The 17,106-nt window shown below is 44.5% G+C and overlaps 1 protein-coding gene across 1 annotated transcript in view; it reads left to right on the forward strand.

Annotated features, from left to right (window-relative positions):
- The first annotated feature begins 1,070 nt into the window (after window positions 1-1,070).
- GTF3A (general transcription factor IIIA) overlaps window positions 1,071-17,106 on the forward strand; it is a 31,775-nt gene continuing 15,739 nt past the window's right edge. The window contains exon 1 of the mRNA XM_041767441.1: window positions 1,071-1,296. Coding sequence (XP_041623375.1) covers window positions 1,071-1,296 — 226 coding nt within the window. The remainder of the gene's footprint in view (window positions 1,297-17,106) is intronic.

The following is a 17,106-nucleotide window of genomic DNA, read 5'->3' on the forward strand; positions in this document are numbered from 1 at the left end:
TCTTCTCACTAGAATGGAAACTCGTAAGAGCAGGACCTTGGCCTGTTTTGTTCATTGCTATCTTCCCAGAGCAGTACCTGGCACAGAGCAGGTACTCAGTACGTATTTGTCAAATGATCAGATGAATCCTATCACCTGTTCTACACCTGTTGCCTGTTGCCTTTGTGGCACTTACCATCTCCCTGAGCAGACATGGGTGTTACGTGGCACTCGTGAAACAATGAGACAACAGGCTAAGACCAGCAGAGCCAGAAGCTAACACATGGGCAAGGCTGGCACGCCTTGGCAGGAAGTCATCAGGCTCAGAGGCTCTCATGGGCGAAGGGCTGAGGTCAGGCAGGCGCCTCTATGTCTGCTGGGCAAAGATCAGGTTGGTGGGGGTAGGGACTGAGTGAGCATGGACGAGCAGAAAACACATTCTAGGTTGCCCTAAGGACATGGAGAAAACTGCTAGTTTTAAAAATAGAACTGAATTCTGTCTTAGTTGACTTTAAGAGCACGGTCAAAGTCATTTCTAGCTGATCATACCTAGTCTGGCTTAGGGTTGTTCCTTAGTGCCTGGAAACATCTATACCATGCTGGGGCTTTTACTGTTCCATTGTTTGTGGTCCAGAGACTTGGCTTTCCTAAACACAGGCCCGAAGATCTCCTCTTCCCAACACTGGGAAGGTGGCTGAGAAGTTGCCCATCAGAGGAAGCACATAGGCAAGGTAGACAAATCCTTATCAGTGAGCACATTTAAAAAAAATATATATATATCTCTTGGAACACCTGGGTGGCTTAGTCGGTTAAGTGTCCAACTCTTGGTTTTGGCTCAGGTCATGATCTCAGGGTCCTGAGGTGGAGCCCCCCAGGGGGCTCTGCACTCAGCACAGAGTCTGCTTGGGATTCTCTCTCTCTCTCTCTCTCTCTCCCCCTGCCCTTCTCCCTCCTCTCTCTCTCTCTCTTTCTCAAATAAATAAATAAAATCTTTATAAATAATTAAATAAATAAAATTATTAAATGTCTCTCATAATAAGTATCCAAGATGGGAGCATCTTCTGAGCTTAGGCAAGAGGCCGCTTGCTTACATGGGCCTGAGGTTTAATGCAGAAAAGCACACGTACATCAGCATCACAGCTGACGACCCGACAAAACTCTTCATCGCTGCCCAGGCTGTTGATCCCAGTCCTGGAGACACAGAGGAGACTTGCAGCAGCCAGTGGCCAGGGCGGGCAGCAGCTGTTTTGCAGTCTTCGCTCCGAAAGCCTGTCCCTGATGCCCGGTATCACACTCCACGTGGCCTCAGAAGGCAGGGTATGTTCCTGCTGTTTGCAGTGTGATAAAAGCACCCCACCCCGCCCCCCACAAAATGACAGAGGCTTCCACGAGAGGCAACAGGAATCCATGACACATACAAGCCGATATCCCATGCCTGGCATCATCTCTGACAGATTAGATTTATCCTTGGCACAGAGAGGTGGCTGCACCGCATTTGGCAGCCATCGGGCTACTTTCTTATTTTCCAAGAGCATAAAAAAATCACAACCACATCATTGAGGCAAATAACAAATCTTTCAGGATCATGATTACCCAATTTGGCTGCTTACTTAGATCAAATCACAAACTAACGATCAAATTTGGATTTGATTATGTGCCTATAAAGATAAACCAAAGATCCAGCATGAGTGACTGTCAGTCAAAGCCTTCTCAGACAATAGCTAGCGTTACAACATGTCCATTACATTTTTATCAGGTAGTTAAGATAATTACCTGTGGTAAATGTGTTAGCGGGACAAGTATAGATTGCTGTAAACATTTGCTGACCACTTTAGAATGCTGCCCGACCGTATGGGAGGAACCAAGGGTACAATAGTATGCAGATGTATTTACACCAGCTGATGTCATATAAAATCCCATAAAGTTTCTCGCCTGAGGCCTGTGTGTCTTTCTGCCACCACAAGATGGCTCTGCACTGTTTCTTCTCAGAAGCAACATGGGCTGCGGAGCTAATCAGCCTTTGGCAAGCAGCGCAAGCCCTGGGTGGGGGGCATATCTCCAAACTGGACAGGCAGCTTGAATCAGTGACCTTTAGCCCCCTTCCTGGGCAAGTGAAGCCCCTTCATCCCCCCACCTTCTCTCTCAAGTCCCTGATACCCTGGGCTACCCTCCACAGGCTGAATCGTGTTGATTCCACGTGGCATCAGCCTCCAAACTAGAGCATGCTGCCTGACATTCTCCCCCACATGCACTTTATACAATTTTAAATATACAACTCATTTCCTATGACTACGTGTATCAAGATGATCCTTTTCCCAACTTCCCCAAACTTATCTGATTCAAAACTTGCTTTCCATTGGGAATGTCAGCCGCGTTCCAATTCCTTCATCTCCTGTTCCTAGATGGTACCAACTGCTGCTGGTCCTCTTTGAAGGGAGTCTATGCATTTATCTCGTTGCTTCCAAAGCATTTTCTTTTTCTCTCAGCCTAAGAGCCTCCAAAATGGTTTTCCTGCATTTAACTGTTTTGAGTGTCTACCATGTATTATCTCATTTGTCTTCTTGATCATGCTGAATCAGTTACCAGCCAAATTTCTGCTTTGAAGTATCCAAAATTTTCTTGCCACAGTCTTATCTCTTGTTCTTTTCTTCTTCTGAGAAAATCTGCTTTTTGGGAAAATGTCCATTCAGGCTTTTTAGTAGGGTTTCAGAAGCAAGCAGTACATGCTCATACTTAGTCCGCCATATTTATTAAGAAGCCCAAAGTGAGCTCTTTGCATGTAGGCCCTCGTGTACTTATGTACTTATCACAATGCCCTGGTACTGTTGCTATCTCCATTTTTCAGATGAGGAAAATGAGACATAGAAAAGCTGAACAACTTGTTCAAGTCCACACAGCTAGGAAGTGGAGAGGGAGCTGGAATCAATTACAGGTGGCCTGACCTCGTCATTTATGTCTACTTCTGGAAGAAACAGAGGTACTGACTGATGTGTTTAAGAAGCAGTCAGGGGATCCCTGGGTGGTTTAGCACCTGCCTTTGGCCCGGGGTGTGATCCTGGAGTCCCGGGATCGAGTCCCACATCGGGCTCCCTGCATGGAGCCTGCTTCTCTCTCTGCCTGTGTCTCTGCGTCTCTCTCTCTCTCTGTGTGTGTATCTCTCATAAATAAATAAATAAAATATTAAAAAAAAAGAAGCAGTCAGACTCCAGGTACACTGTGGGTGTGCAATGCATGTATGGGCATGTGTGCGTGTGTGCATACACATACACATACAATACTTCACTGGGTACATCCTATTGGTGAGGGAGGGATCCAGGCAGGTTGTGATGGCTGAACACATGACACTTGACACTGGACAGTGGTTGAGAGCAGTTTATTTGTCACATATATTCACTGCTTGGAAAAGGAAGACACAGTACGTCATGAAGAGCTGTATAGGGCCTGCATCCAGAGCAGAGTGAACCAGTGAAACTGGGAGGTCCAGCTTTAGAGTAACAAGAGGGTAGGATAATCCCTGATTCCCATGGGAGGATATGATTGATTTGTTTAATTCATGGGCTAGCAAGGAGGTGAAGTCAGGTTGAGGGCTGGGTGGGGTACAGCTAGGCTAGCTGTCAAGGGATCTAGTTGGATGGGGTGTCCTTCTGGCTTGGTGGAGAACATATCTGGTCAGGGTAGGGGAACTTATAGGTAGGTCTTTGGGGCCCTGTGAGGCTCTAAGATGTCAATGCTGCACGTGAAATTTTAGGTCTTACAATACATACACACAATCCTTGCTGTGGGCAGTCTCCCCTTGCCTCTTCCCATCAGAAGCTTGGAGTTACTCCCACTGAAGAGGGTAAAACATTGATGGGGATCTAGCACAGTAGAGGAAAGGGGAAACTGAGAGAAAATGTATCTAATGAGCAGGGAGATTGCCAGTCTCGTCCTCTGCAAAGCTTCTGAGCTTCTTCTAGCTGCTAGCAGCATACCATCAGCAGAAACCTGGCCCATATGATCAGCCTGAGAGGAAAGCCCTAAAAACACTGGGGTTCCCCAGTACACAGTGCAGCTCTCAGGCATCACCCATGGGCACAGGGATTCAACTGGTTTTGAATTAAATATGAGAGGGCAGCCAAGGATCGCCACGCAGCTGAAGAAACTATGTAATGGGAGACAATGCTCGACACAAAAAGAAGAAAGCAAAGTGGAGAAATGGAATCTAGGCAGGGAGGTGAAGATTTCAAAACTACTATCATTAATACCTCAAATAGATAAGAGAAGACACCACATGCACAAAACAAGAAGGATGCCAATTTTTAAAAAACAAACCTAAAGGACAAGTTTTTAAAAAATTTAAAAATGTGAAAGCAGAAAATATAAGAACATAGAGATCATGTAGAACATCAAAAAAAAAATCCTCAATAGGTAGTTTAGGAAGTTAAAGTAGGGAAATCTTCCAGAAAATAGAGCAAAAAGCAAAACAAATGAAAAACAGGAATGAAAAGATGAGCAGACGAGGGCATTGGAGGGCATCGTTTAAGAAGCAGTTAAGGAGAATCTTCTTACTACAGGACACGGATTTCCAGAACACGTGAGCTCACACTGGTGAGCAGTCAAATAGGCCACACCAAGATGCAGCACTGCATATCTCAGGACACTAAGGAGAAGGGGAGGATGCTGAAAGTTTTAATATACGTTTATATATATTTTTGATATACATTTTATATACGTTTTTATATATTTTAATATACATTTAAAAATATATATATTTTAAAGATTTTATTTATTTATCCATGAGAGACACACAGAGAGAGAAAGAGGCAGAGACATAGGCAGAGGGAGAAGCAGGGAGCCCAATGTGGGACTCGATCCCCGGTCTCCAGGATCAGGCCCTGGGCTGAAGGTGGCACTAAACCATTGAGCCACCCAGGCTGCCCTAAAATATGTATTTTAATATACATTTAAATTTTATATGTACATTTTATTTTATATATATATATGATTTACATATACATTTTATTTTATATACATGATTTTTATATATACATTTATATATGCATTTCATTTATATATAAACATTTATATATATAAACATTTATATATTTTATATTTATATATAAACATTTATATATAAACATTTTTGTGTATATATACATTTGTTATATATGACATATAATATATAAAGGATCAGGAATCAAACTGTCTTCAGACTTTCTAGCACAGTGTTAGAGGCTAGAAAGCAATGAGGCCATGTCTTTAAAATCCTGAGGGAAAACAGTTTCAAACTTGGAATTCTATACTCAGCCAACCAGTATAGGGTGAGGGTAGACAAAAGATATCTTTAAGTACTTCTCATGTACTCTTTGTCAGGAAGCCACAGAGAGGTCCACCAGGATGACAAGCAAACCCAGAAGGAAGAAGACTTGGAGTGAAGGGAGCCCCATGAATAACAAAGAAGGGACCCAGGACCCAATCGCAGGTCCTGGGAGCAGCCAGTGCAGCAGATGGGAGCAGGCTAGAAGCAGTCCGGGAGAAATTTCTCTGAAAAGGCAAACCTGACCAAGTACCTGATGTGCTTGAACACACTGAGAGGACGTTTTGTTTGGTGAGAGTTTAAGTGGAATTAGAGGTAAGGGTATAAGAAACAAAAGACCATGTAAGCAAGCAAACAAAAATGATAGTTTTTAAACTCTGGATAAAATTAAAAGCTTTGCAAGGAAGGAGAAATCACAGTTTACCACCTCGGTCAGCCATTAATAGCGTTGATATAGTCATTTTAGATAAATCCTGAAGACTGGTCTAAGCCCAGCAGTATGATGAAGTGGCTGGGAGCCTGAACTCTGAAGCCAGAGTACCTCGTTTCAAATCTGTAGCCCCAATTTGTTAGTTGTGTGGTTGGGCCACTTGCTTAACCACTCTGACTGAGTTTCCTTATCTGCGAAATGAGGATCATAACAGAACCTAGGGCTTGGAGAAGTATTAAATAAGTTATACATCTGAGATGGGTAGAACAATGCCTGGCATGTAGTAAGTTAAATACAACAGTAACCTAGTGTTGTTTTATAACCGTTTAGGAGAATGGAAGAAGTGTGTGTACATGTGGCTTGTATGTATTCATCTCCATAATCTGGGACAATCAATAGAAAATGAAACAGCACCATAAAAATGTGATTCAGGGATGTAAATGAACATACCAAAAAAAAAAAAAAAAGCAAAGCTAAGATGAATGTAAAATAGTTGCTTCTGGAGAAGATGAAATTGGAAGGAGTCTGGGGTGAAGGTGGGAAAGGCAGAGGCGTGCTGTTTTGCATAATAACCCTTGTCAAATGATTTGACTCTTGGTTTCCTAGCAGCAGACCCTGAAACAAGGATTCGTGTGCAGGATTTAGCAAGGGAGCACCCTCCGGGGGGAAGATAGTAGGGGAGGAGGAAGCGAGGGCCAGACTCAGCCTGACCCTGCCGCAGGCAAGGGTGCTGGGCTCACCTCTCCCATATGGCTGGCTGGGGGCCAGGAGCTCCTACAGGCCCACAGAGGAGGAGGCTCCTGTAGCCTCAGGGCATGCCTCTGGAGAGGGTCTGGGTGCGGGCACCCAGAAGGCTGGTGTCAGGCCTCAGATATGTGAAAGGACCTGGGTGGTGGCCTTTAGATAGCTAAAGGTCCTAAAAATATAGTTCAAAATACTCCAGTTTATATCTCCAGCCAGACTCTTCCAGACTTCACTGGGATGGGCAATAAACCCAACTTGTTCAATGACAGGGGGTCTTAGAGGTTGAGACCATCCTCCAGCTGGAGGATGTTGAGATAACCTTCCAGGGAATTTTTTTTTCAGGTCCCTAAATACCTCAACGTATATGTTTAAGCATGAGGTAGAATTCTTCCTTGAAGGCCTGAAATCACTCCACGTAGACCACACTTTCCTTGTCAGTCTCAATGTTGAGTGGACTGCTGCTCAAGAAATGTAACCTTACTATTTTTTGTCATCCTCAAAGCAATTTAGATAGAAACAATAGTATTTAAGTAAATTTTAGTATAATTATAACATTGAAACAGCATTTTCTGGCAAATACAACCAGCAACAAAAGATTCTTAATTGCTCAAAATAGCTTTAAAAGAAAAAAAAAAAAGGCAAAACACCAGTCCTTCAATTTTCTCTCAAGGACACTGCTCTACCTTTCTTCCAGATTTACATACTTTCATTGATTGCTAAATAGAAGCTTAATAAAAAGTTCATATGTGATGACATGATTGAAATTCACAGGTTTTTTTTTCAGCAATCCTGCTGTAAACAAGGAGTGATCTCACACTAATATTTTAATATTTTTTAACCACCAAAATGGCACTGGCCCAGGCGGAAGAGTTGTCAGCTGGAAGGCTCTGTGGGACACATGCCAAAGCGTCAGATGGAGCTGGCATAGCTTCTCACACAGAGATCCCCAATAAATACCTGAAACAACCAACCTGAAGCCATTCCGTACAGGCTCACTCCCATTATCACAGATACCGTAAACGCTTGTCGCTCTGTGGCAACCGTACCATAATAAATGATAAATCTCTGTGGGAAGTGAATAAGCAAGCCACTTGTTTATTTATTGTCTCAAACTATCACACATGAGAACATGCTCCCTTCTAAGTTGACAATGCTTCCCCTCCTGGGCTGCCCACCCTTTGGGATGTTGGAGGACACCTCTTAACTAGAGACAACCCATTCAAAATAGTCGCTAACTCTAGGATCTGTTTTAAAAAGATTTTATAGGGCAGCCCGGGTGGCTCAGCAGTTTAGGGCCAACTTCAGTCCGGGGCGTGATCCTGGAGACCTGGGATTGAGTCCCACGTTGGGCTCCCTTCATGGAGCCTGCTTCTCCCTCTGCCCGTGTCTCTGCCCCTCTCTCTCTCTCTCTCTCTCTCTCTCTCTCTGTGTCTCTCATGAATGGATAAATAAAATCTTTAAATAATAATAAAAAGATTTTATATATTCATGATAGAGAGGCAGAGACACAGGCAGAGGGAGAGGCAGGCTCCCTGTGGGGAGCCCAATCTGGGACTTTATCCCAGGACCCCGGGATCACGTCCTGAGCTGAAGGCAGATGCTTAACCATTGAGCCACCCAGACGTCCCTAACTCTAGGATTTAAATGATGTCAACAACAACAAACAAATCAACCAAAAGATCTAAAAGTCCAAACCAAGTTGCTGTCTCCATTTTGTTTCAGATGCCCTAAGCATTACTTATAAAAAAAATATTTTTCTACTTACTCTCTGGAGCAGGAATTTTTTTTTTTTTTTTTTTTTTTTTTTTTTTTTTGTGAGAGAGAGAGAGTCTCTGCATGCACATGTGAACATGGGTAGGTGAGGCAGAGAGAGTGGGAGAAAGAATCTCAAGCAGGCTTCCCACCCAGCACAGATCCCATCACAGGGCTCCATCTCACAAACCTGAGACCATGACCTGAGCCAAAACCGAGAGTCTGATGCTTAATTGACTGAGCTACCCAGGCAGCCCTGGAGCAGGAATTCTTAATGTGGGGTCCAACCCCATGAGATTGCTGGACAATTTTTTTGCTCAGATATGTATTTTCTGGGGAGAAGACCCTGGAGATGACCCCCCCCCCCACACACACACACACCTTCAGTTGTAGCAGTAGGCAGGAAGGGTGACAAAGGGAGAGCTGTTGGTGTGCGGTGGAATATTGTTTGCACATTTGGTAGAGGAAATATCTCCATTGAGGGAAACAATGACCAAGGGTTGGGGAAACAGAAAAGCCAAGCAGAACTGTTTCATCCGCTTTAGCTGCAAACAGATGAAGGCATTTCTCTCTTTGTGTAGGGGCAAGGACCTCGATAGAGGGGCAGCAGCTGCTCTTACATCTGCTCAAATTCCTATTTTGGGAAGATCAACATGTAAGAGCAGCTAGCTATTTTCTCTTCTTCCTAGACAAATGAACATTAATGGAGATCCCTTTGAGATTCTAGGCCAAGTTTGTGTCATCATAGACATTGGAATATTAGTTTTCCAGGATGCATCCTACACATTCTCAAACACAGCCCCAGAGGTCCCAAAGAGTACAAACTCTCCCTCTTCCCACCCCGACGTGCACAACCCTCCACCTCAAGAGGGATGGGTCCCATCTCCAAAGCTGGCCCAGAGACCAGTGAGAAGGGATCAAATGAGGTCAGCCCCATGCTTTTATCATTGACTTTTGTCTTGTACTACTGGTTGGCTCAACATAGTGGTTGGGAATACCTGAACATGAGCTTTGGAATAAGGTAAGCCCAATAGTTTGAAAGCTCCAAGAGAGAAAGAACCTGCTTCCACTTTAAAGCCCTACTCCTCAGAGGCTGGAGACTACCAGCCTCCCAGTAGTTTTGGCTGAAGAGCCTGGGCTTCCTCATCATCGCTAGGAGAGCTGCTTTGGGAAAAAAAACACCTTGTCATATCATCTTTCTATTCCTGAGGGAACCCTTTGTCTGCAGAATTTGGGGCTTTATGATTTAGGGCATTTCCAGGTAAAGCACATGCATCCAGTTGGCCCACTTCATTTATCCATCTGTCCTCCATTCTGCTTCTTTCATTAATTAGCCCAATCATGTAGCAGCTATTCAGAAAGGGCTGTGTAATAGGCCCTGCTTGACATTTTTAGCAACTGGATTATAGAATTTCCCTTTGCCAATTTCTTTCTTTCTTTTCTTTCATTTTCTTTCTTTTTTTTTTTTTTTAAGATTTTATGATTTATATGAGAGTGTGTTTGTGAGCAGGGGGAGGGGCAGAGGGAGCAAGAGAAGCAGACTCCCTGCTGAACACAGAGCCCAATGTGGGGCTCACCATGGGGCTCAATCCTAGGACCCTGAGATCATGACCTAAGGCAAAGTCAGACGCTTTCCCCCAACTGAGCCACCCGGGCACACCTCCCTTTGCCAATTTCTGACCAAGAAGAAAGACTTAGTGATGTAAAGAGAAAGGAGGCCATCAGAGTTGCATGTGACTCATGTGGCCAGGGTGAAGAAGCAGGGGCATTTGTGGAAGGTCAGATGGGCTGGAGGTCACTGTTCATATACCCTAATGAATCCGAGGAAAGTGACAATTATGATCACACAGCGGAGAAAATAAAAGCACAAAATCCTGAGTTCAGAAACACAAGAGAGAGGGACCCCTGGGTGGCCCAATGGTTGAGCATCTGCTTTCACTCAGGGCATGATCCTGGAGTTCCTGATTGAGCCTGCTTATTCCTCTGCCTATGTCTCTGCCTCTCTTTGTGTGTCTCTTATGAATAAATAAATAAAATCTTAAAAAAACAACACAAGAAAGAGCCTGGAGTGCTTGCCCTAGACAGAACACAGTACCCACAGCTGTGCTCATCTATCTCAGTTGTTCCCCATCTCTGTAATGGGGCCGCTCTAGCCCCTGGAACCTTACTTTCCAAGGAGATTTAATAAATATTTTTTGAGTAAATGAACATCACAAGGAATATTTTAAAAGTTGCCATGCACCTGCTCTGTATTGGGGTAAGAAGTATAAATGATTCTCTAGCCTTGGGAAGGGTGCATGCATCACTCTAAAATGTAGGTGATAAATAAACACCTCCACTGTTAGTAAGGGGACTATTTGACAGGACTGCACAGAACCCACGGGTATGGGGACAAGAAGAGATCATATGGTGTGGGGGCCGCAGCAATGAATGAGCAGGCCTGTGGCCATTAGACTGTCTGCTGATGCAGAGCCCTGAAGACATGGGGCTTCCTTATTGGTGAGTGGGAATTACAATGTCTGCCCACAAATATAGGGGTAGGGTGAATGAGATGGTACATTTAGAGTTTTATAGAAACAGGCCAAAAACTGACCTCAGTGATTGAGAAGAAAAGGGGGGAACGGTATTTCAAAGTCAATTCTTGGGATACAGGAACTCCATGAAGCATGTGAGAGAAAGTTAAAACATCATCAGCATGCTAGAAAGCGATAGTTACACCTTTTGTTCAAGGCAAAAATTCATGTCTTAGGTGAAATTCTTTTTGGACCAATAAATGTTTGAGCAAGTGAAATGTCATAAAAACTTCCACTGTTATTTCTGCTGCTGCTTGGTGGTGGTAGGAAATGTATTGATTTGAAGAAATATTTGTTGGCACCTACCAGGTGCCAGGCCTTGTGCTAGATCCTGGGGTTACAGTGGTGAACAATATCCACCAAACCTGCCCAACAGAACTGGCACACTGCCAAGGAAGATGAATTAAAAATTTTTGGTGAAGTGCATCCAGTGCTGAGAGTGGGGACATGCCATGTTCTGTGAGGTACGGAGCAAGCCTGCTTGGCCAACTGGAGTGGGTCTGGCAGGCTCTTCGGAGGCATTGACCCTAAGGTGCCACCTGATGGATGAGTTAACATTTGCTAGTTTTTTACATATTTTTTAAAGATTGTATTTATTTATTCATGAGAGACACAGAGAGACAGAGGCAGAGGGAGAAGCAGGCTCCATGCAGGGAGCCCGACACAGGACTCGATCCGGGGTCTCCAGGATCATGCCCTGGGCTGAAGGTGGCGCTAAACCACTGAGCCACCCAGGCTGTCCGACATTTGCTAGTTTTGAGGGACAGCAGGGAACAAGGAGAGAATGGTACAAAGCAAGGAAAGAGTTTATGGGGAGGTCTGACATATGAGATGGGTAGGTGTGAGGAATGAAGGAAGCACAGAGTGGTAGAGTGGATAGAGTGACTAGACTGAAAGTGGCAAGGAATAAGGCTGGAGATAATGCCAGCTTCTCTGAGGCCTTGCAAGGGTATTACTAAGGAGTTGGGACTTGTCCTAAAGACTATGGGACACCACTGTAATCCCTGGCATTTGGGAAGGACTCCTGGGCAGTCATGCAGAGAAAAGATCGGAGAGAGAGAGCTGGGATGCAGGATGCACTTTGTGATTAGGTGAGATGATGGAGGGCTGGACCTCAATGCTGGCAGTGGAGGTGAAGGGGAAGGGATGGATTCTGCCCCTAATGGAAACCAAAACTCCATCCAGAAACAGGTGGCTGCTCATCTTTTCCAGAGGCGTGTCTGGTGGCTCAGTGGAAAAAGCTGGTGAAGGAAATGATCAAACACAAAAATCTTGAATGGGCTATGGCTGGATACTGTGTACATGCTAGCACCTGCCCTTGTTGGGTAATTAGAGGGCAATTAGGCCTTGATCTCTAGATAGAATCTGGCCACGCCAGACTAAAATGGATTTGAAGTGGGAAAGAATAACTAAGTCCAGGCCTGTGGTGGTACCCTGGTGGCGTAGTTACAGCTGCAAGAAAATGTGGTGGTCAGACCGAAGCTAGAGGAAGGCTAACTTGAAAAGCTGGGTTGGAACTGTCTGGTGAGTAGATGATCAAGAAGGGGAAGGTACTGGGTCTCAGCACTGTGCCCTGGATGATTCCAGGGGAAGTCTTGGGGAAGCATTCAAAGAACAGGTGCTGAGAGAGGGCAAGATAGCTGCTGACACGGCACAGCTGGGAGCAAGGGCAAAGATATAGGTGACAGCCTGGGGGACCTCTTTAAACTGGGCAATTAGATAATCAGTGACTCCTCAAGGCTCTTTGAGAGATGGGCCATAGAGGGAGAATGTGACCAAAGGGTGGAATCTCTCTTGCTCAATCTGAAGGCAAAGTGGAGGAAATTTGGCGTAACCATTGTCTTCCACCTCACTTTGGGCTGACCTTGGCCAGTGTAATAGTGCTCAGCCATTCATTCATTTTTTTGTTTAAGCCAACATTTGAGAACCTAGTGTCAGTAACAGTTTACAGATATATAGCACTTCATGGTGTTCACACAGATCACAGTAATAATGGTGGCAAGAGCTAACAGTCACTGAGTAATTCCTCTGAACCATGTGTTTTGCTATGTGTTTTATGTGAGTCTTCTCATTTAATCCTCACAACCTATAAGGTAGATACTACTGTCCTAAATTGACTGATAAAGAAACTGAGGTACAGAGAGGTTAATTGATTACCAAGTTTCTACGTGATGCCCACAACTCCGTGAGGGTGGTAGGGCAAGGTCTCCTCTGTTTTATAGATGAGGCAAAGCAGTTTGGGAAGAGTTGCCCAAAGTCATACCTAAGTACTGAGTAGTGATCAGGGCCCAATCCAAAGCTCTTTCTACCACATGCCTATAAAGAAGAAAGAGCACATGGTTCTGCTTTTTTAAGTTAAAAGCGTGTTTCAGGGATGATGTCCTGGTTCCTCACCTGATTCAAAGGGCAATGGCTCTAGCTAACCACGTTGGTTGTGCCGGACCAATCCAAGAGAAGTAAACATTGGAGATAAGAGTAAAATTGGGATGAAAGGAACCACATGTTGAAGGTCCTCCAGAGCAGAACACATTTGAGCTATTTTGTCCAGTTATCACCACAGTTACACTGATTCTTGTCAGGTTGTCTGTCTTACTTGGTTAGGGAGAGTCTTGTATAATGACTGGATGCTGTGTCAGGGTCCCCTCTCCTGTCAGAACCCTCTTTGTTCAGATGCTCTCCCCTTAGTGTGAGTTCAGGACCACCAGGTCTAGAGTCACTTTGTGTAATGAAAGATTCTGACTCCGGGTGCCTGGGTGGCTCAGTTGGTTAAGTGTCTGCATTTGGCTCAGATCATGATCTCAGGGTCCTGGGATGGAGCCCCATCTTAGGCTCCTTGCTCAGTGGGGAGTCGTCTTCTTCTCTCTCTGCTCCTACCCTCTACTTATGCTTCTCTCTGTGTCTCTTTCCCTTTTTTTTTTTTAAGATTGTATTTATTTATTCATAGAGACAGAGAGAGAGAGAGGCAGAGAAAGAAGCAGGCATCATACAGAGAGCCTGACGTGGGACTCGATCCAGGGTCTCCAGGATCACGCCCTGAGCTGCAGGCAGCGCTAAACCGCTGTGCCACCGGGACTGCCCTCTCTGTCTCTTTCAAATAAATAATTAAAATCTTTGAAAGATTCTGACTCTATGTATTGGTTATACTGCATAACAAATTACCCCCAAACCTAATGGATTAAACCAACACACATTTATTATCTTAAAATTTATGTGGGTCAGAAATCTAGGCATAGCTTTACTAGATTGCCTGCTTCAGGGTCTCTCCCCAGCTGCAATAAAGGAGTCAGCCAGGGTTGGGACCTCTTCTGAAGATTCAACTGATGAAGGATACGCTTCTAAGCCCACGTGGTTGTTGGCAGGATTCAGTTCTTATTCAGTTCTGTTGGACTGAGGGTCTCAGCTGCTACTTGGCTGTTGGCCAGAGGCCACTCTCAACTGTTTGCTGTGGGCTTCTCCACAGCAGAAGCTTGTTTCATCAAAGCGTGCAAGAAGAGGAGGGGAGTCTGCTAGGAAGATGAGGAAGTCCCAATATTTTGTAACCTAATCATGTCCCATCCCCTTTGTCTTATTCTATGAGTTAGAAGCACCTCACAAGGTCCAGTCCACACCCGAGGAGAGGGATAATTACACAAGGACATGAATACCAGGAAGTAGTGATGGTTGGGGGCAATCACAGGAGCCTGTCAACCACAACTCTAGCTTGAGAATAAAAGGCGTAAGTCAGCAGCAAATGGGGAAAAAAATAAAGGCTACTATTTTGATTACTTATTATGTTCTGAGCCTTGCGCTGAGCACCACACAAGAATTGTCTCATATAATTCTCACAACAGCCCTGTGGCATATATGTATATTATTCCCATTGTACACATAACACAAAGTTCAGGGGGATTAAGTAATTATCTCAAGGTCAAATAGTACATAGTAGAGCCAGGTTCAATGTTAGATTTGCCAAACTACAAAGCCCATCCATCACCGAGTTGCCTTTTTAACTGTGCGTTTAAATGTCTCCTACTGGCCTCTTCCTCTCTGGCCCCACAGTCACCCCCTTGAGCCTGGACCTCCCAGGTAATACTGTTGACAATACTGTTGGCAATACTGTTCCTTAGTGTGCATTTCTGACTCGAGGTCTCTCCCTTCTAATCCTACTATCTACACTCTTTTCCTTTAGTACCATATTTGTTAGTGTTAGAAGGTCTAAGTCTTACTGGAATAACAGGAGCAGAACTGGGGAAATCTAGAGGAGTTTTGAGGAGGATAGACCTGAGCAGTATTCTCTCCACATGATTAGGAAATGGCCTAATTTGATCCTTGAACACTGCTTTTCTGATAGGACCACAGTCCCCTATAGCAACTAGAAGGATCAGGGCCTTCCTTGGGTGCAATTGGGAGAAGTTTTGAATATGCTGTGTTTTGTTTTGCTTTAAAGATTTTATTTATTTATTCATGAGAGATACAGAGAGAGAGGAGGCAGAGACACAGGCAGAGGGAGAAGCAGGCTCCACGCAGGGAGCCCCACGACATGGGACTCCATCTAGGGTCTCCAGGATCACACCCTGGGCTGAAGGTGGCGCTAAACCGCTGAGCCACCCGGGCTGCCCTGATATGCTGCGTTTGAGGGCCTGTGGGTGATAGGTGATTTTAAGGATCTACTGTTTATTTTGCTGAGTCTTATAATAAAATGAAGATATGATTATATGATTAGAATTAGCAGTTAGAGCTAATTCTCAAAATGAGATGATGTAGGATACTACTTAAAAATACCCTACCAAAAAAAAAAAAAGCATGGGGGAGGTTGGTTGGGGATGGAGGCAGTTAGAATGACAACAAATTGATGGTTGTTGCAGGTGGGTGATGGATCCATGGGCTTTCTCTGTACTATTCACTCTATTTTTATGTAGGCTTAAAATTTTGAGGAGGATGAAGAAGAAGAAGAAGATGATGATGATGATGACAATGATGACAAGAACAAGAATAGGCAAAGAGGAAGGAGAGCATAGACTATTCCTTTCAGTAACTTGGCTGGGAAGGGACGAAAAGAAACACATGCAATGGAGAGGAGAAGCACAGGGACATAAAAGAGTTTTGTAGGATTTTTTTGTTTGGTTTGGTTTTTGTTTTAAAGATGAGATACTGGAGCATGCTTATTGGCTAAGGGAGAGCACTAGCGAAGAGAATGTACAACTAAGCCATCGCCCCAAAAGTACTGCATAATCAGCCATCCGACAACATAATGGCTCCCGACCCTTTATGGTCAAGAGTAGATAAGCGGAGGGCCAGCTGATAGTAGGCTGATTGATGCTGGGCTCAGCTAGAATGACTCAGCTTTGTTCCTCACATCTCTCTTCTCCCTAGCATAGGCTAGAGCAGAAATGTCCTCCTGGGGGCAATGACAAAAGCCTAAGAGAGCAACATACAAATTCTCTTGAGGTCTAGGCTTGGAACAAGCACACCATCACTTTCAACTTACAAGGCCGATGCAAATCACACAGCTGAGCTTAGCATCAGGGAGAAAGAAATATCTCCAGCTCCCTTCATAGGAGGAACAAAGTCCCATGGCAAAAAGTGGATAAAAAGCTGAGACTAGTAAATGCAATTTTATAGCTATAAGAGGCATATTAGGGCATATTAGGCTGCTAGAAGGGCAGCCCATGTGGCTCAGTGGTTTAGTGCCGCCTTCAGCCCAGGGCCTGATCCTGGAGACCTGGGATTGAGTCCCATGTCCAGCTCCCTGCATGGAGCCTGCTTCTCCTTCTGCCTGTGTCTCTGCCTCTCTGTCTCTGTCTCTCATGAATAAATAAATAAAATCTTTTTTAAAAAAGAAGAAGAAGAGGCATTATTAGAATATTCTCAGTCTTTTTGGTTGACCTACAAAATGCATAGTCTTATCCCTTCCAGACGGTAGCTGTTTGGGCTCAAGGAAAACAGCTTGAGCCTCAGGCAGGCCCAATATTCTCTTTCAGGAGTCATTAGCCTTGGGGAGTTAAGGGGCCAGATTATGTAAAGTCAGGGCTGATTGGGTTGAGCCAAAGCCCTTGGAAAACCACCGTCACAGGGCCAGAAACTTTGTCTCTTACAAGGAGCCGATCTGCAGAGAAGAGTGGAGAAAGAGACAGGGATGATCCGAGACCTGGGACTGTAAGGGCATGAAGCCTGGGAAAGAAGGGGGGGAAAGGAAAAACACATGCATATGCAGGCACACATGCACACACACATATGACTACACACATAATATGTGCACACATGCAGGCACAGACGTACACAGGAAACAAGGACAGCAGACCTGAGTTAACAACAGTCAGACTGAGAAGCTATCTGCTGATGACAGTGATCCT

This window comes from Vulpes lagopus, chromosome 8 (assembly GCF_018345385.1).
Source record: "Vulpes lagopus strain Blue_001 chromosome 8, ASM1834538v1, whole genome shotgun sequence".
In the NCBI taxonomy this organism is placed as follows: domain Eukaryota; kingdom Metazoa; phylum Chordata; class Mammalia; order Carnivora; family Canidae; genus Vulpes; species Vulpes lagopus.